This window comes from Salmo trutta, chromosome 19 (genome assembly GCF_901001165.1).
Source record: "Salmo trutta chromosome 19, fSalTru1.1, whole genome shotgun sequence".
Lineage (NCBI taxonomy): Eukaryota > Metazoa > Chordata > Actinopteri > Salmoniformes > Salmonidae > Salmo > Salmo trutta.
The window spans coordinates 54,408,376-54,428,277 of NC_042975.1; the positions used below are offsets into that span (position 1 = coordinate 54,408,376).

At 43.1% G+C, this 19,902-nt stretch overlaps 1 protein-coding gene across 3 annotated transcripts in view; it reads right to left on the reverse strand.

Annotated features, from left to right (window-relative positions):
- Nucleotides 1-19,351, reverse strand: part of LOC115155000 (cilia- and flagella-associated protein 54-like) — a 35,252-nt gene extending 15,901 nt beyond the window's left edge. The window contains exons 1-15 of one of the 3 annotated variants that reach the window (XM_029701767.1): nucleotides 19,031-19,351; nucleotides 17,996-18,101; nucleotides 17,656-17,799; nucleotides 17,313-17,481; nucleotides 17,129-17,187; nucleotides 16,788-17,045; nucleotides 14,574-14,675; nucleotides 11,351-11,543; nucleotides 9,768-9,866; nucleotides 4,790-4,905; nucleotides 4,402-4,519; nucleotides 4,204-4,292; nucleotides 3,969-4,106; nucleotides 1,064-1,214; nucleotides 448-647 (exon numbers count right to left, since the gene is read on the reverse strand). In XM_029701767.1, the coding sequence (XP_029557627.1) occupies nucleotides 448-647; nucleotides 1,064-1,214; nucleotides 3,969-4,106; nucleotides 4,204-4,292; nucleotides 4,402-4,519; nucleotides 4,790-4,905; nucleotides 9,768-9,866; nucleotides 11,351-11,543; nucleotides 14,574-14,675; nucleotides 16,788-17,045; nucleotides 17,129-17,187; nucleotides 17,313-17,481; nucleotides 17,656-17,799; nucleotides 17,996-18,031 (1,872 nt within the window). In that variant the 5' untranslated portion in view covers nucleotides 18,032-18,101; nucleotides 19,031-19,351. Of the gene's footprint in view, nucleotides 1-447; nucleotides 648-1,063; nucleotides 1,215-3,896; nucleotides 4,107-4,203; nucleotides 4,293-4,401; nucleotides 4,520-4,789; nucleotides 4,906-9,767; nucleotides 9,867-11,350; nucleotides 11,544-14,573; nucleotides 14,676-16,787; nucleotides 17,046-17,128; nucleotides 17,188-17,312; nucleotides 17,482-17,655; nucleotides 17,800-17,995; nucleotides 18,102-18,476; nucleotides 19,007-19,030 lie in introns of those variants that run through there. The other 2 variants (XM_029701766.1, XM_029701768.1) reach the window with 2 other exon arrangements.
- Between the last annotated feature and the right edge of the window lie 551 nt (nucleotides 19,352-19,902).

The following is a 19,902-nucleotide window of genomic DNA, read 5'->3' on the forward strand; positions in this document are numbered from 1 at the left end:
TACCATAAGCCACCCTCCATAACCAAAATTGTTTCAGTAAGAGGAGGGCAATGATCGGTGTCGTTTTGGTTTATCGTCCCAGCTCTCTCGCTCTCTCCTCTATCTCCTCTGGCAACAGCCCGACTCACACACGCACATGACGTGCACACAGAGGCGCACATGTGGATAGCTCTCTAACATCTTGAAAGTTTGCCTTGCGTATTATTTGATGATCAATTGTTTGTCTTTTGTTGCCGTGGTGGCAACAATTAAGCAGCGGCACAGTATAATGGTAATACACTGTAGTCATCTCCGTCGCATTTTGTAAGACCTTTAAAAATTGAACATTTTAAGACTTAAGGCCTTTAAATCAGATGAATTAATTTAAGACTTTTTAAGACTCTAAGTATGTACTTTTTTTGCTGTACAGGGGAGGAGATAACATTAGGTGTTAAGGTGAGGTCTTACCTGCATGAAGACCATGTCAGAGATGGCTGATCCATCACAGGGCAGTAGTCTGGTCCAGCCTCTGATCACTCCCTCCAGACCTCTCTCTACCACGTTCCACACTGACTGCAGCTGCTCCGCTGTCGACTTCTTGAACATTGACAAAGTGTCTGTGTTTTTCTCTGTGGGTGTCGACTCCACGCTGTCGTCTTCGCTTGATGCTGTGGGACAACATGGGAAAAATACATCACTGCAGATCAATGGACCTAAGTACACTGACATTGGAGAAGAGTCAGGGAAAATCTGGAATAAGACAATTATTTCAATATAGTGCACTTCTTTTGATCATACAGTGCCTTCAGAAAGTCTTCAGACTCCTTGACCTTTTCCACATTTTGTTACATTACAGCCTCATTCTAAAATGGATGAAATTGTTTTTTTTCCCCTCATCAATCTACACACTACCCCATAATTGTCATTATGGGGTATTGTGTATAGATTGCTGAGGATGTTTTTTTATTTAATCAATTTTATAATAAGACTGTAACATAACAAAATGTGGAAAAAGTCAAGGGTTCTGAAATAGGGTATCAGTGTGAGCCTCAGTGTGGTAGTGGTGGTAGTAACAGTTAACTACCTGTCTTCCTGCCTGAATGGACAGTGGAGTCAGCAGTGCTCTCCAGCACCATGGCCAGCCTGATGGTCATCTCAGCTAACACCATGGGATCCGAGTCAGCCAGCTCACACACATGAGCCACCTCACTGAGCACAGACAGGGTCCACACCCACTACACAGAGAGAGAGAGAGAGAGAGAGAGTGTATAACACATGAAATAAGTAGCTATCATGTACAATACATATTTGCAGAGATTGATTTGTGTAGAGCAGTGGTTCCCAAACTTTTTTATAGTCCCGTACCCCTTCAAACATTCAAACTCCAGCGGCGTACACCCTCCAGCACCAGGGTCAGCGCACTCTCAAATGTTGTTTTTGCCATCATTGTAAGGCTGCCACACATACACTATACGATACATTTATTAAACATTAGAATGAGTGTGAGTTTGTCACAACCCGGCTCATGGGAAGTGAAAAAGACCTCTTATAGGACCAGGGCACATATAATAATGATCAATAATTTTGCTCTTTATTTAGCCATCTTACATATAAAACTATATTTGTTCATCGAAAATTGTGAATAACTCACCACAGCTTAATGAGAAGAGTGTTCTGGAAAGGATGCACATAACTCTGAAATGTTGGGTTGTATTGGAGAGAGTCTCAGTCTTAAATCATTTTTCACACAGTCGGTGCCTCTATTTAGTTTTCATGCTAGTGAGGGCCGAGAATCCACTCTCACATAGGTACGTGGTTGCAAAAGGCATCAGTGTCTTAACAGCGCGATTTGCCAAGGCAGGATACTCTGAGCACAGCCCAATCCATAAATATGGCAGTGGCTTCTGATTAAATTCAATTTTCAGAGCCGCTAGTTGCAATTTCGATGAGGTTCTCTTGTTCAGATATTGGTAAGTGGACTGGTGTCAGGGCATGAAATGGATAACGAATCCAGTTGTTTGTGTCATCCGTTTCGGAAAAGTACCTGTGTAATTCCGCACCCAACTCACTCAGGTGTTTCGCTATATCACATTTGACATTGTCCGTAAGCTTGAGTTCATTTGCACACAAAAAATCATAATGACGGAAAGACCTGTGTGTTGTCCTTGTTAATGTAGACAGAGAAGTGCTCCAACTTCTTAATCATTTTCTCCCGCACATTGAATATAGTTGCAGAGTCCCTGTAATCCTAGATTCAGAATATTCAAGCGAGAAAAAACATCACCCAGATAGACCAGTCGTGTGAGAAACTTGTCATCATGCAAGCGGTCAGACAAGTGAAAACGATGGTCAGTAAAGAAAACTTGTCAATACTTTGCCCCTTGATAACCAGCGCACTTCAGTATGTTATAAAAGCATTACATGGTCGCTGCCCACATCATTGCATAGTGCAGAAAATACACGAGAGTTCAGAGGCCTTGCTTTAACAAAGTTAACCATTTTCACTGTAGTGTCCAAAACATCTTTCAAGCTGTCAGCCATTCCTTTGGCAGCAAGAGCCTCTCAGTGGATGCTGCATTGTACCCAAGTGGCGTTGGGAGCAACTGCTTGCACGTGCGTTAACACTCCACTATGTCTCCCTGTCATGGCTTTTGTGCCATCAGTACAGATACCAACACATCTTGACCACTAAAGTCCATTTGATGTCACAAAGCTGTCCAGTACTTAAAAAATATCCTCTCCTGTTGTCCTGGTTTCCAGTGGTTTGCAGAAGATGTCTTCCTTAACTGACCCCCCATAAACGTAATGGACATATACCAGGAGCTATGCCAGGTCCGCCACGTCTGTTGATTTATCCAGCTGTAACACATAGAATTCACTGGCTTGTATGCGAAGCAATAATTGTTTCAAAACATCTCCTGCCATGTCACTGATGCGTCGTGAAACAGTGTTGTTTGATGAAGACATTGTCTGTATAGTTTTTATTGCCTTTTCACCCAGCATTGTCCCAGCCATATCCACAGCAGCAGGAAGAATGAAGTCCTCCACAATAGTATGGGGCTTGCCTGTCCTAGCCACTCGGTAGCTCACCATATAAGACGCTTCTAGCCCCTTCTTATTAATGGCATCTGTTGCTTTTATACATGTCTTACTACTCTAAAGTCATCTTAATTCTCGCTCAAAACATGTGGCTTATTCTTCAAATTGGCATGTTTTGTTTCTAAATGTCTGTGCAAGAGTGAAGGTTTCATCGAGTTGTGAGAAAGTACTTTATAACACACTGTGGCTGAGGAAAGGCACAACTGCCAATATAAGTGAACCCCAAATCAATGTAGTTCTCATCATATTTGCGCCTCGTCGAAGGTCCAACGTCCCTGTCTGTTGTTCGGTGCTTTCCCGGGTAAGGGGGCAGTAGCTCTTGGGCTACATCAGATTCACAACTGTCAGTGTCCATGCTAGCTGAGCTAACAACAAATGTAAAATGACTGATGCTAGCATTGGATGTGCTCGTGGAAGCAGAACAACTTGTGTTGTCAACAGGTGCAAGTGTAGTACAGCTGGTAGTATCAGCACTACTAGAGCTGGTATGTGACTCTACATTTTTTAAACAATTTATACATTTTCAAGCAAACGGAATGAGCAGCAGCTACATTTGGCTACATAGTGGAATTCCCACGAGAGAGTAACGGTTAATGTGATTGGATGTTAATTATTTGACTAGGCTACCTGTATTTGACATTGTGCTGTTATTTCGCTCAACACTAGATGGTTTAATTTTATTTTTGGCAGTGAAACGAGGCTACTCAGGTGAGAAAAAAATCTCCCCCAAATGTATAGCCCTGTTGGAAAATATAAACGTATTGCTTGAAAATGTTTTTTTTTTGTTTTTTTTGTTTTTTAAACGTGAATCAATTTTTATTTGGCGTACCCCAGACGGCATTGCTTGTACATATCCAAGTTTGGGAATACCTGGTGTAGAGCTACTGTACCTTGTCCAGGTTCTCCATCTTGCCCAGGAAGTGTATAGGGTCCCAGTGTCGAACCTGGGCTCTCTGGAAAATGATCTTACATTTAGACCAAAGGTACAGCACTATGTCCATCACCAGGTCTCCGTCAGGTTGCACGTCCTGACAGATGAAGGATACACATAGGTATTCAGTAAGCAGTCACTGATTCAATATGGAATAGATAGATACTATAGGATTCTACAGAGCATTGTCTAACCTGAGCTGAACCACAGACACAGCTGTATAAGGCCTGCACCAGACCAACAAACTCCTCACTCATAACCACTCCCAGATGCCTGTCCTTCTCTGTGGAGACACCACAACAACATCTTAAATCACTGTCCAGCACTCTTTTGTTATATGCCATTTCAATAGTTGTACAGCTAGTTGACAGAAGTATCGACAGCTACAGTACCAGACACAGTGTCGTCCTTGGTGTTGAGTCTGATCTTCTGTGTAGACATTAGGCGCTCCATGGAGTCCAGCAACCTCAGCTCCAGCTCTGACTTCCTGAAAGACCTCCCCTCCATTCTCTGTCCGCACACGCACAAGTCGTGCATTATAACTGTGTATTATAACTGGAATCTAGGAATTCTCACTCCACAAGCATTACAGTAGTTGCTACAGTAGGACCATATTTATCTGGACACAATGATTCTTCTGACCCAAATGTTTTAACTGATCTATGCTGATCTCATAGATCTGGATCCTGAACACGTATGGCTTAGTTAGTCAACTGTGTATGAAACTGATACGACATAATTGTATGAAACCAGTCCCAGTAGAGGTGTGTTGTGACTTACAGGCAGTAGGGTGTGCTGCAGTGTGTCAGAGAGGATACAGAACATGTCCCACTGCTCATATCGAAACAGCAGCTTGACAAACTTCACCGCTGCATCCAAAGACACCTTGTTCTCCCCTGGGGGTACAAAGCAGAGCAGGATAGTCCTCTCAACAACATCGGCACTTTTTTCCAGGAAGTTCTGGTATCCATTAAGACAAGTTACAGTCAGTAAAAAACATCTATCCAGTATTAAATCATTTTTTCATATGTATTCAAATCAACCCACTAATACCATCACCAAATGTCATTATTGACAACATTCACATATTTTAGATATCTTGCTAGAAGCCACATTTAGGTGGAAATTGCCTTCAATTCCTAGTAGTTTTAAGTTATAGTAGCGTGGTGTAACACCCTGGCCATAGAGAGGGGTTTTTGTTCTTTATTTTGGTTAGGCCAGGGTGTTACATTGGGTGGGCGTTCTATGTTCCTTTCTCTATGTTTTTGTATTTCTTTGTTTTGGGCCGTGTGTGGCTCCCAATCAGGCACAGCTGAAGCTCGTTGTTGCTGATTGGGAGTCACACATAAGGAGCATGTTTTTCCTTTGGGCTTTGTGGGTAATTGTTTTCTGTTTAGTGTGTTCCTAACAGAACTGTTGCTAGTCGTTTTTTGGTTTCTTTTGTATAGTGTTCGTTGATCATTAAAACCTTTTATGATGAACACTAACTCCGCTGCACCTTGGTCTCTCTCTCACGATGGCCCTTACACGTGGCTACCCCCTCTCTCCCTCCCTCTCTCCCCCGGCCTGTACTGAAGAGCTCAGTTACTTTCAATGGGGCACTGTCATAGGATGCCACCTTTCCAGCAAGTCAGTTCGTCAAACTTCTGCCCTGCTAGAGCTGCCCCGGTCAACTGAAAGTGCTGATATTGTGAAGTGGAAACGTCTAGGAGCAACAACGGCTCAGCCGCAAAGTGGTAGGCCACACAAGCTCACAGAACGGGACAGAACGTGCTGAAACACGTAAAAATTGTCTGTCCTCGGTTGCAACACTCACTACTGAGTTCAAAACTGCCTCTGGAAGCAACGTCAGCACAAGAACTGTTCATCGGGAGCTTCATGAAATGGGTTTCCATGGCCGAGCAGCCACACACAAGCCTAAGATCACCATGCGTAATGCCAAGTGTCGGCTGGAGTGGTGTAAAGCTCGCCGCCATTTGACTCTGGAGCAGCGGAAATGCGTTCTCTGGAGTGATGAATCACACTTCACTATCTGGTAGTCCGACGAACAAATCTGGGTTTGGCAGATGCCAGGAGAATGTTACCTGCCAGAATGCATAGTGCCAACTGTAAAGTTTTGTGGAGGAGGAATAATGGTCTGGGGCTGTTTTTCATGGTTCAGGCTAGGGAAATCTTAACGCTACAGCATACAATTACATTCTAGACAATTCTGTGCTTACAGCTTTGTGACACCAGTTTAGGGAAGGCCCTTCCTGTTTTAGCATGACAATGCCCCCGTGCACAAAGCAAGGTCCATACAGAAATGCTTTGTTGAGAATTGTGTGGAAGAACATAACTGGCTTGCACAGTTAAGTCCTGACCTCAACCCCACCTTTGGGATGAATTGGAAGGCCAGCAGGATTTGAACCCTGGTATGTAAGGGTGGAAGCCATTGTAATTACCATTAAGCCATGGAGCCTTGAGTGTGGCAGTCTAAAAAGGTGGATTTAGACAGCACCGGGTGAAATTGTGTTTTTACATTGTCCTACAGTGAAAACATAGTTTTTTCTTGCTAGTAATCTAGCTATATTTCTAGATTCGATTGAAAGATGGCATGCTAGCTAGTTAGTTTGTGTTAAAAGACCTAGAGACATAAGAAAGTAGTTGTGTGGTCAGTAGCCCAGTTGTGGTCAGTAGTTGTGTGGTTCAGTAGTATTATGGTCAGTAGTTGTGTGGTCAGTAGTTGTTGTGTGATTGTGGTCAGAAGTTGTGATCAGTAGCTGTTGTCAGTATTTGTGGTCAGTAGATATTGTGGTGAGTAGTTGTGGTCAGTTATTGTGGTTAGTACATTTTGTGGTTAGTAGTTTGTGGCGAGTAGTTGTGGTCAGCAGTTCTTGTGGTCAGCAGTTCTTGTGGTCAGCAGTTGTGTGGTTGTGGTCAGTAGTTGTGGTTAGAAGTTGTCAGTAGTTGTTGTCAGTAGTTGTGGTCAGTAGTTGTATGGTTGTTTTGCAGGTTCTTTGGGACCTACAGTATGGATGTGGTGAGTAGTTGCGGTCCGTAGTTGTGGTCAGTAGTTGTGTAGTTGTGGTCATTGGTTATGGTCAGTAGTTGTGTGGTTGTGGTCAGTAGTTAAAGTACGTCCTCTTTGTGGCACCTGACCACATGACTGGAGAGTAGTCCAGCTGTGACAAAACAAGGGCCTGTAGGACCTGCCTTGTTGATAGTGCTGTTAATAAGGCAGAGCAGCGGACAGATATCTCATCTTAGCTACTGTTGCATCAACATGTTTTGACCATGACCCAGGGTTACTCCAAGTTTAGTCACCTCAACTATATTTCCACAGTATTCACTACAAGATTTAGTTGAGGTTTAGTGTTTAGTGAACAATGTGTTGCTTTTAGTTTGTGAAATATTAGGGACCAACTTATTTCTTGCCACCCATTCGGAAACTGATTGCAGCACTTTCTTAAGTGTTGCAGTAATTTGTGTAAAGTGCTGAGTCATCTGCATACATAGACACACTGGCTTTACTCAAAGTTGTTCTGTGGCTGTGGTCAGTAGTTGTGTGGTTGTGGTCAGTAGTTGTGGTCAGTAGTTGTGATCAGCAGTTGTGTGGATGTGGTCAGAAGTTGTGTAGTTGTGGTCAGAAGTTGTGGTCAGCAGTTTTGTGGTCAGTAGTTGTGATCAGTAGTTGTGTGGATGTGGTCAGAAGTTGTGTAGTTGTGGTCAGTAGTTGTGGTCAGTTGTTGTGGTAAATTGTGTGGTTGTGATCGGTAGTTGTGGTCAGCAGTTGTGTGGTTGTGGTCAGTAGTTGCATGGTTGTGGTCAGTAGTTGAGGTTAGTAGTTGTGTGGTCAGTAGTTGTGGGGTTGTGGTTAGTAGTTGTGTGGTTGTGGTCAGCACTTGCGATCAGTAGTTGTGGTCAGTAGTTGTGTGGTTGAGGTCAGTAGTTGTGTTGTCAGTAGTTGTGTAGTTGAGGTCAGTATTAGTGTGTTTGTGGTCAGTAGTTGTGTGCTTGTGGTCAGTACTTGAGGTCAGTAGTTGTGTGGTCAGTAGTTGTGTGGTTGTGGTCGGTAGTTGTGTGGTCGTGGTCAGTAGTTGTGTGGTCAGTAGATCTGGTCAGTAGTTGTGGGCTTGTGGTCAGTACTTGTGTTGTCAGTAGTTGTGTTGTTGTGGTCAGTAGTTGTGTGGTCAGTAGATCTGGTCAGTAGTTGTGTGGTTGTGGTCAGTCGTAGTGGTCAGTAGTTGTGTGGTTGTGGTCAGTCGTAGTGGTCAGTACTTGAGGTCAGTAGTTGTGGAGTTGTGGTCAGTAGTTGTGTGGTTGTGGTCAGTACTTTCTATCAGTAGTTGTGGTCAGTAGTTGTGTGGTCAGTAGATCTGGTCAGTAGTTGTGTGCTTGTGGTCAGTAGTTGTGGTCAGTAGTTGTGTGGTCAGTAGATCTGGTCAGTAGTTGTGTGCTTGTGGTCAGTAGTTGTGGTCAGTAGTTGCGTAGGTCAGTAGATCTGGTCAGTAGTTGTGTGCTTGTGGTCAGTAGTTGTGGTCAGTAGTTGTGTGGTCAGTAGATCTGGTCAGTAGTTGTGTGCTTGTGGTCAGTAGTTGTGTGGTCAGTAGAGCTGGTCAGTAGCTGTGTGCTGGTGGTCAGTAGTTGTGTGTGGTCAGTAGATCTGGTCAGTAGTTGTGGTCAGTAGTTGTGTGGTTGTGGTCAGTCGTAGTTGCATCTTTTGATCACCGTAGACCTCCATGTTAAAATTTGAATATTCAACTGATTATATTTCAAAAAGTATGATGAGTATCAAAAACATAAATGTAAGGAACTCAAGTTAAACCTCTGCACGTTATAAAGTTAAAATGGTATATTTTGCATAAAAGCTGTACGAGTAGCGGTGGGAATAATAACAATAATAAGCAATTGAAGTATGACAAATAGTAGTGTGTTGTTTCACAATCACACTAATCACAAGTTCAATTGCTCAATATAATTAAATCGTTTTTAAATTGGCCTGTTTCGGCCTCCCGAGTGGCGCAGTGGTCTAAGGCACTGCATCACAGTGCTAGCTGTGCCACTATAGATCCTGGTTCGAGTCCAGGCTCTGTCAAAGCCGACAGAGACCCACGGGTCGGCGCACAATTGGCACAGCATCGTCCAGATTAGGGGAGGGTTTGGCCGGACGGAATGTCCTTGTCCCATCGTTCTCTAGCGACTTCTGTGGCGGGCCGGGCGCACGCATGCTGACACGGTTGCCAGGTGTACAGTGTTTCCTTTGACACATTGGTGCGGTTGGTTAAGCGGGCATTGGTTAAGCGGGCAAGAAGCAGTGTGGGTTGGCTGGGTCGTGTTTCAGAGGACACACGTCTCTCGACCTTCGCCTCTCCCGGGTCCGTACAGGAGTTGCAGCGATGAGACAAGACTGTAACTACCAATTGGATATGATGAAAAAGGGTAAAAAATAATTTTGAAAATAAACTTTAAATATTGGCCTGTTTCCTTGTTGTATACTTGAGAATACCACAGGGTTGGATAATAATTTGGTGAACTTTATCAATGTAATTTGTTTATTGATGAACCAACTTGGGGTTTCGCTACCTGTTCAGACACAAACAAGCTTGATGGGCATACTTCAAATTACTAGGCGATAGCTTGAAGGAGTGGACTGATCATGTTGTTTTATACCAACAGACAGTGTAACATTAGGAAAAGTGGCCAATTTTGGTTTTAGGGTAAACTTCACCTTCAGCACCATACTAGCTAATATTGAAAGACAGTACTCCAAAGTTCTCACCAGCAGCCGCCATGTCCATCAGAGTAAATTTGTCTGTCACTGCATTTAAACAGGTGGGGAGACTCTCATCCCTGGCTCGCTCAGTGGACCCTCCAATTCCTAAACATAAAATGAAGGGAAACAGCATCAATCTCAATCAGTCCAATCAATGGTAGTCTTGTCCAACAGCCACTGTGAGACTACTGAAGTGTAGTCTAATGAAGCTAGCCTATGAGTGTGTGGGCTAAAGGATCTATCATGCAAAATAGATTCTAAATCTCAACGATACTAACCGAGATAACGGTTATATACAGTGCATTCGGAAAGTATTCAGACCCCTTAACTTTTTATTACGTTACAGCCTTATTCCACTCAACCTACACACAATAACCCATAATGACAAAGCAAAAACAAATGGATGGGGAGCATCGCTGCACAGCTATTTTCAGGTCTTTCCAATCGGGTTAAAGTTATGGGTTCTGGCTGGGCCACTCAACGGCATTGAGACTTGTCACGAAGCCACTCCTTCGTTGTCATGGCTGTGGAAGGTGAACCTTTGCCCCAGTCTGAGGACCTGAATGCTATGGAGCAGGTTTTCATCAAGGATCTCTCTGTACTTCGCTCCGTTCATCCTTTGCCTCAATCCTGACTAGTCTCCCAGTCCCTGCCACTGATAAACATCCCAACAGCATGATGCTGCCACCACCATGCTTCACCGTAGGGATGGTGCCAGGTTTCTTCCAGATGTGATGCTTGGAATTCAGGCCAAAGAGTTCAATCTTGGTTTCATCAGACCAGAGAATCTTGTTTCTCATGGTCTCAGAGTCTTTAGGTGCCTTTTGGCAAACTACAAGTGGGCTGTCATGTGCCTTTTCTGAGGAGTGGCTTCCGTCTGACCACTCTACCATAAAGGCCTGATTGGTGGAGTGCTGCAGAGATGGTTGTTCTTCTGGAAGGTTCTCCCATCTCCAAGAGGAACTCTTGAGCTCTGTCAGAGTGAACATCGGGTTCTTGGTCACCTCCCTGACCAAGGCCCTTTTCCTGCGATTCCTCAGTTTGGTGGTTCCAGACTTCTTCCATTTAAGAATGATGGAGGCCACTGTGCTCCTGAGGACCTTCAATGCTGCAAAACATGTTTGGTACCCTTCCCCAGATCTATGCCTCAACACAATCCTGTCTCTGAGCTCTACGGACAATTCCTTCGACCTCATGGCTTGGTTTTTGCTCTGACATGCACTGTCAACTGTGGAACCTTATACAGACAGGTGTGTGCCTTTCCAAATCATGTCCGATCAATTGAATTTACCACAAGTGGACTCCAATGAAGTTGTAGAAACATCTCAAGGATGATCAATGGAAACAGGATGGACCTGAGCTTAATTTCAAGTCTCATAGCAAAGGGTCTGAATACTAATGTAAATAAGTTATTTATGTTTTGTTTTTTATATACATTTGCTAAAATATCAAAAAAACTGTTATCGCTTTGATTGATAAGGACATTTTTTTATTTAATCCATTTTGGAATTAGGCTGTAACATAACAAAATGTGGAAAACGTCAAGTGGTCTGAATACTTGCCGAATGTAATGTAAGTACAATACTAACCAGACAGTATACTGATGCCTGCAGACATGAGTTCCAGGGAGACCTCCTGTATCTCTGGCTCCTCAGGCATGCCTGTCTGTAGTGGGCGGCGGGACGTGTCCCACAGCGCTTCCACTATCGCCAGGAACTGGGCAGCGTTCCCCTCAAACAGCTCCATCAACACTCGCTCTGTAGGGGTTCGAGGCCACGGCATCTAGAGAGGAGCGAGGGAAGGAAGGGGGAGATAGAGAGAGAGAAAAAGAGAGCGAGAAAGAGAAAGCGAGAGAAAGGTAAGGGCTATAGTTGTCAAAATCCAGAAAATAGCTGTTAACTTCTATAACCACCTAAAAGGAAGTGATGCCCACACATTCCACCACAAACACACCCCAAAGAGCCCCGGGACAGCAACACAATTAGACCCAACCAAAGCAAAGAAAGCAAAGAGATAACTATTTGACACACTGGAAAGAATCAACCAAAAAACGGAGCAAATTGGAACATTATCTTGCCCTAAATAGAAATAGTAAATAGTGAAACATAAAAAAATAAAATAATTGATAAAACTATACTAAATATATTCACTTCACCAAATAATTGATTAAAACACACTGTTTTACATTGAAGGTCTACAGTAGCCTCAACAGCATTCTGTAGGGTAGAACCATGGTGTAGCTGGAGGACAGCTAGCTTATATCCTCCTCCGGGTACATTGACTTCAATACAAAGCCTAGGAGGTTCTTGGTTCTCATCCCCTTCCATAGACTTACACAGTAATTATGACAACTTCCGGAGGACGTCCAACAACCTATCAGAGCTCTTGCAGCATAAACTGACATGTTTACATGTCAGTTTAAGCTACAGCTAGCTAGCATAAAATGTGCAGAGTAGTTGACTCCAAGAAAGAGAAAGACAATAGTTGAAAAGTTTTATAGAAATGAATTTCTTCCAAAATTAGAGAAGCAAGAGTGAGAAATAATTTTTCGTAGTACATTTTTTTCACTTTCACTTCCACTTACTTAGCTAGTGTCAAATGCAGCTAGCTAGTTTAGCCTACTCAAACACCGGGCTCAAACAGAGAAGGACGCTATGTTAGCTAGCTGTCTATGGCTATCCAACACCGGAACTCTTCCAAGTCAAGGTAAGCTTTTGGGTTTATTAATTTATTGCCACCGGGGCCGCCGGTGTAACTGCTAAACTGATTGCTGCTCACTACACTGTACCGCATGATTGTAGCGGGTTTACTAATGTGTTAGTTCTAGTAGCTATGTTGACTATGACGTGACAACGATGTAGGCTGTGTGAAGCGGTTAGTATATGAAGGTTTGGCTTGGAAAGGTTTTTTCAGCTGGTCACAGACAGCTGATGTCTTGTGCACTGAAGTTCACAAGCGAAGGGAAATGGTGAAAGGAGGAGAGAGCATTGATATATGCGAGAAGGAATTATATGTGAACCGTTTCAAGAAGCTAGGCGTATGTCATATGTCTCTACTTCACAGGAAAGTGATTTGAATGAGAAAAATAAAATCTTCATCAAAATGCAATTTGACAGAAATGCCTTCTGGAAGATGTGAACTTAATATGTGCCTTAATAACAAAATGTTATGCCATCTGTAAATACAAATAAAATTGTTAAATTACGAGCCTAGTTGGTTTAGTCACTGAAAAAGACATGAACATTCCTGCTAGACATGATTAGCTGAGATAATGGATGGGCTGGACATGCTGAGAGATGAGTTCAGATTGGTCTGCCATGTAGCACGCTTCTATCTATAACATGAGCCGCTCAGTATGTGTAAATAATCCTTGCTACCACAGCTTTTTTGAAAATATATAACGTTAACCATGAAGAACTGCAAAAATGTTGCTACTGCTCTCAACAACATTGCTGCCCTGAATTTAGCAGGTTCTATCGACAAAGATCAGTGGGAAAAAGTTGGGATGGACTACTTTCTGCACACCGTCATTGTGAACCGGAGTGGCTTGACACAACAGGCCAAACAAGCTGTAGCTAGCTACAAACAAAACGGAAAAGACACAGGACGTCTTAGTTAGTACACAGATCACTGCACCTGTACATAGCCCATCTGTAAATAGCCCATCCAACTTCCTCATCCCCATACTGTATTTATTTATTTATTTATCTTGCTCCTTTGCACCCCAGTATCTCTACTTGCACATTCATCTTCTGCACATCAATCACTCCAGTGTTTAATTGGTATATTGTAATTACTTCGCCACCATGGCCTATTTATTATCTTACCTCATTTGCACACACTGTATATAGACTTTTTCCTACTGTATTATTGACTGTATGTTTGTTTAGTCCTTGTGTAACTGTGTTGTTGTATGTGTCGAACTGCTTTGCTTTATTCTTGGCCAGGTTGCAGTTGTAAATGAGAACTTGTTCTCAACTAGCCTACCTGGTTAAATAAAGGTGAAATAAAAAATAAATAAATAAAATAGTTAAAGTGGTTCCAGTTTGCCGTGAAGCGTCCCATCTATGTAAGAGTCTAGACAAAGAATGCTATCTGGCCCTAAACAGAGAGCACACAGTGGCAGAATACCTGACCACCGTGACTGACCCAAAATTAATTAATTAATGTACAGACTCAGTGAGCATAGCCTTGCTATTGAGAAAGGCCGCCGAAGGCAGACCTGACTCTCAAGAGAAGACATGCTATGTGCACACTGCCCCCAAAATTATGTGGAAACTGAGCTGCACTTCCTAACCTGCCAAATGTATGACCATATTAGAGACACATATTTCCCTCAGATTATACAGATCCACAAAGAATTTGAAAACAAATCCAATTTTGATAAACTCCCATATCTATTGGGTGAAACACCACAGTGTGCCATCACAGCAGCAAGATTTGTGACCTGTTGCCACAAGAAAATGGCAACCAGTGAAGAACAAACACCATTGTAAATACAACCTATATTTATGTTTATTTATTTTCCCTGTTGTACTTTAACTATTTGCACATCATTACAACACTCTATATAGATACTAGTTTGTGAGTGTAATGTTTACTGTTCATTTTTTATTGTTTATTTCACTTCTGTTTATTATCTATTTCACTTGCTTCGGCAATGTAACATGTGTTTCCCATGCCAATAAAGCCCACTGAAATTGAACTGAGAGAGAGAGAGAAATACATCAGTCAGAATTGGAGTACTAGGCTGTTTTCACAATACCTGGATAAAGCAGGATTTTGAAGGATTGATACAATAGCAGTGCTTACGCTCTGAATCTCCTTGAGGTTACTCTTCTGCTTGTGTCTGAAGAGACCTTTAGGTTTCCTCCTGGGTTCATACACCGACCGTTTAAACACCATGGTAGCTAGCTGTAGGTGAGTAGAATAAAATACCATTCAAGTGGTTATAGTCCAGTGCATTTGGAAAGTATTCAGACCCCTTGACTTATTCTGCGCAGGCTCATATTTCCTCTGTAAGGCAGTCTGCGCGGCAGTTTAGAGGGAACATTGCCGAAGTCCGAAACGAACAAAACGTCATAAAATGTCGTCATAATATATGCACAAACTCTTCTAGACCGCTTCGGCTGGGAAGCATGCGGACGCCTTAACACCCAACACAGTCTCTGCTTCAGTTCACACGGGTGCAGAGACAACAGATAGCAATAAGAACCTATGTCAGTACATGCCGATACATACCAGTTTCAGAGTATACAGTGCATTCGGAAAGTATTCAGACCCCTTGACATTTTCCATATTTTGTTAAGTTACAGCCTTGTTCTAAAATGGATTAAAATATTTTTTTACTCATCAATCTACACGTAATACCCCATAATGACAAATCGAAAACAGGTTTATAGAAATGATTGCAAATGTATTACAAATAAAAAACAGAAATACTTTATTTACATAAGTATTCACACCCTTTGCTATGAAACTCGAAATTGAGCTCAGGTGCATCCTGTTTCCATTGATCATCCTTGACTGGACTCCACTTGTGGTAAATTCAATTGATTGGACATGATTTGGAAAGGCACACACACCTGTCTATATAAGGTCCCACAGTTGACAGTGCATGTCAGAGCAAGAAACAAGCCATGAGGTCGAAAGACTTGTCCATAGAGCTCCAAGACAGGATTGTGTCGAGGCACAGATCTAGGGAAGGGTACCAAAAACCCTTCTGCAGCATTGAAGGTCCCCAAGAACACAGTGGCCTCCATCATTCTTAAATGGAAGAAGTTTTGAACCACCAAGACTCTTCCTAGAGCTGGTCGGCCGGCCAAACTGAGCAATCGGGGGAGAAGGGTTGGGGAGGAGACCAAGAACCAGATGGTCACTCTGACAGAGCTCCAGAGTTCCTCTGTGGAGATGGGAGAACCTTCCAGAAGAACAACCATCTCTGCAGTACTCTACCAATCAAGCTTTTATGGTAGAGTGGCCAGACGGAATCCACTCCTCAGAAAAAAGGTGCATGACAGCCCGCTTGGAGTTTGCCAAAAGGCACCTAAAGGACTCTCAGACAATGAGAAACAAGATTCTCTGGTCTGATGAAACCAAGATTGAACTCTTTGGCCTGAATGCCAAGCATCACGTCTGGAGGACACCTGGCAGGCCCAATCCCTACGCTGAAGCATGGTGGTGGCAGCTTCATGCTGCAGGGATGTTTTTCAGTGGAAGGTACTGTGAGACTAGTGAGGGTTGAGAAAAAGATGAACGGAACAAAGTACAGAGAGATCCTTGATGAAAACCTGCTCCAGAGCGCTCAGGACCTCAGACTGGGGCAAAGGTTCACCTTCCAACAGGACAATGACCCTAAGCACACAGCAATGACAGTACAGGAGTGGCTTTGGGACAAGTCTCTGAATGTCCTTGAGTGGCTCAGCCAGAGCCCAGACTTGAACCCGATCTAACATCTCTGGAGACCTGAAAATAGCTGTGCAGCGACGCTCCCCATCCAACCTGATAGAGCCTGAGAGGATCTGCAGAGAAGAATGGTAGAAACTCCCCAAATATAGGTGTACCAAGCTTGTAGCGTCATACCTAAGAAGACTCGAGGCTGTAAATCACTGCCAAAGGTCCTTCAACAAAGTACTGAGTAAAGGGTCTGAATCCTTATGTAAATGTGATATTCAAGTTTTTTATTTGTAACACATTTGCAAAAATGTCTAAAAAACTGTTTTTGTTTTATCATTATGGGGTATTGTGTGTAGAATGATGAGGACAATGTTTTATTTAATCAATTTTAGAATAAGGCTGTAACTTAACAAAATGTGGAAAAAGTCAAGAGGTCTGAAACATTTCCGAATGCACTGTAAATTATTGTAATTCATGCCTGGGTGCTAGTCATTTTATTTAATCCTGTTTATCTGGTCTTCATGGCATAGTTTGTCTTTGCTATTAAGGCCATGAGGTAAAATCTCCCCATTAGTTTGTAAGTAGACACTGCACAAATCTTGCAATGTTTTGAAACAACCTGTCCCATACCTTAATGGTGGCCACTTTGTATGCTCTCTGAGTCTCAGTGGTAGCAGGTAGACCACTCATCTCTTCCAGCTTGCCCAGCTCACTAACTTTACCCAGGGCTCGTCGTGCAAACACCTCTGCCTGAACATTGGCTTGGCTGTCGTAGTAGCACTGGCACACAGCACAGTACAGAGTTGCCCTCCACTCCAAGAACCTGGCAGTCATCAGGGGGATGGAGGTCTCCAGACAGATACAGGCCCACAGAAGGAACTCCTCAGCCTGGAGGGGAGGAAGGGACAACATACGCATTTACCAACAATCACATGCACCATGGAAATAAATGTCATTGTTAGATTGTGTACCTGTGCAGCGCGGCTCATGGACATCAGGTATCTACAGATGTTGTAGATATAGAGTGAACCTGAAGAGAGAGAGAGACAGAGACAGACAGACAGACAACACTGAACTACAACTGACAACAACTTCAGACATTGATTCAGCCAACATACTGCTTATACCACTGTAATTGCTACTGTATTACTGTACCATTGTAAAGAAGCCAGCAGAGATGTTCATGGGGAAGCACGGCCTGCATCATGATCCTGACAAACCCCAGGATGCTGAGGAGTCTCTGGACCCCCTTCTGGGTGGGCTGGCTCCCTCTTTCCCTCTCCAGCTGGAAGGCACATAGGCAGCAGCCCTGCAGAGCCCGGAACTAACAGCCACACAGGCCACAGGGACACAGGTAAGACACACAGAGAGGTGGAGGGTAGAGACAGTCACAAAAATACAACATAAACGGCAAGCCCATTGTGTGAGGTGTGTTCTTGTCGGCTTTGTTTCATTCTGAACACAGATCCACAGACACAAACACACACACTGTCCTCACCGTCAGCTTGGCTTGGTCTGTGTCGAACCCCTTGGGGAAGAAGGAGGTCCTGAAGTGGTCAACATCCCTAATGTCCTCTATGGTCACAGTGCTGAACTGCTGCAGGTAGCGACAGTAGCCCTGCCATAGACCAAGCCTGTATAACTGGAGAGAGAGAAAAAAAACTGAGCTTGAACTAACAGAGAAGAAAGTAATACAACGGATTAGGTGTGGCGGGGAATCCTTGTGTTCAAATCAAATACATGTAGCTCTGTGTGTGTGTGTGTGTGAGAGAGAGAGAGAGAGAGAGAGAGAGAGAGAGAGAGAGAGAAAGAGAGGGAAGAAAGGAATACAAACTAACCTTGATGCCAAAAAGAAAATCTGCCATTTGCAGCATGTGTTCTTCATAGTAGTTGGTTGGTAGTCGAGGTTTGTACTTGTTCCATATTTCAAACAGAGTTTTGGCACTACATACATTGGAGGGAAAAAAATCAAATCAAATGTATTTCTAAAGCCCTTCTTACATCAGCTGATGTCTCAAAGTGCTGTACAGAAACCCAGCCTAAAACCCCAAACAGCAAGCAATGCAGGTGTAGAAGCACGGTGACTAGGAAAAACTCCCTAGAATGGCCAGACCCTAGGAAGAAACCTAGAGAGGAACCAGGCTCTGAGGTGTGGCCAGTCCTCTTCTGGCTGGAGAAATTCACACATCAGACTGCTAGCTTGCACGTAAACTGAAGTTACTGCTAGCTAGCTACCGTTAGGCCTAGTTTTCAAACAAAAATAAGATAGCCGTTAGCTAATGTGACACTTGATTTGGATATAGCCAGGAAATGTCTCACCCTCTTGCGTAGGAGTTGTGGTCGTAGGTTGGCAAAGTACTAATTCGTTTCATTAATGACATAACGTTTTTTATGTCTCCATCAAACGCTGATATTACTGGGTTTCTTTTATACATGTTCCCGTAAAATGAAGCTGGCAGTGGTTCCATTTTGGTCGACCAAAATTGCTTCACTGATTCAAATCCAAACACAAACAGCCCCGTTTTATAGGCTAGAGTGGTTGTCATGGTAGCGACCCTCATTTTCTGTGGATTTGGCGCCATCTGCTGGACGCCAAAAACCGACCATCCCATCCCCATGGCCTAATCAAAGATGGGACACTTTTCACGCCACTTCGATACGAAGTGATTTTCGTAGCAGGTTACTGCATTTTCGCTAACCCGTTTCCTACTCTTGACCTGCTACATTAATTACCCCCAACCTACGGAAAAGTCGCATCGGTATCGAAGTGGTGTGAAGAGTGTTTCTCAATAAATGGTGGTTGGCGAAGGGGCGAGACTATGGACACTGTTTATGCTTAAACCGACAACCAAACACGTAAAAATCACTCTTACCTTAATCCTGACCCTAGAACTTATCCTAACCTTAAACCTAATTTTAATACATTCTTAAATGAACTATCGGTTTGGGCATCAGGCGTGTCCTTGTAGCCTTTTCCGGTCCGAAGCGGGAAAACGTGAAGTTGATCGATCTCTGGTTGAGGGAGGTGTTTTTTTTAATAACTGGTTGCAGGATTTGTGAGAAGGGTGCAATTGCGTGATTCTTGGTACTCTTAACAAATCTACTTTGAAACAAAAGTATTCACCTCACACACATGATTAAGGGATTGAAAAAAAGAAGACACATGGACCATGTCCAGCAGCGGTGCTGGGTAAAATCACTGGGGATAATTGCTTTGTTTGTTCTACCCTTACAAAAAAAAGATTGCAATTTTGAAACTGCAGTAAAAGTGCAGTAACTGCACTCCACTGTGGTATTTTGGACGCAGGATTGCTGAACTAGTTATACTACACACTATATTTTTTCGTGAGGATATTCCCTGTTAGGTCATATGCCTTGCTACCGTGATATACAGTGCATTCGGAAAGTATTCAGACCCTTTGATTTTTTGCCCCTTTTGTAACGTTACAGCCTTATTCTAAAATTGATTAAATTGTTTTTTTCCTCATCAGTCCACACACATAATACCCCATAATGACCAAGCAAAAACAGGCGTTTTTGCTGATTTATTACAAATAAAAAGCAGAAATACCTTATTTACATAAGTATTCACACCCTTTGCTATGAGACTCGAGAATTGAGCTCAGGTGCATCCTGTTCCCATTGATCATCTTTGAGATGTTTCTACAACTTGAGTGGAGTCCACCTGTGGAAACATTGGCTAGTTAACATTAGGCCTTCTACATCTAGCTACATGTAACGCCCT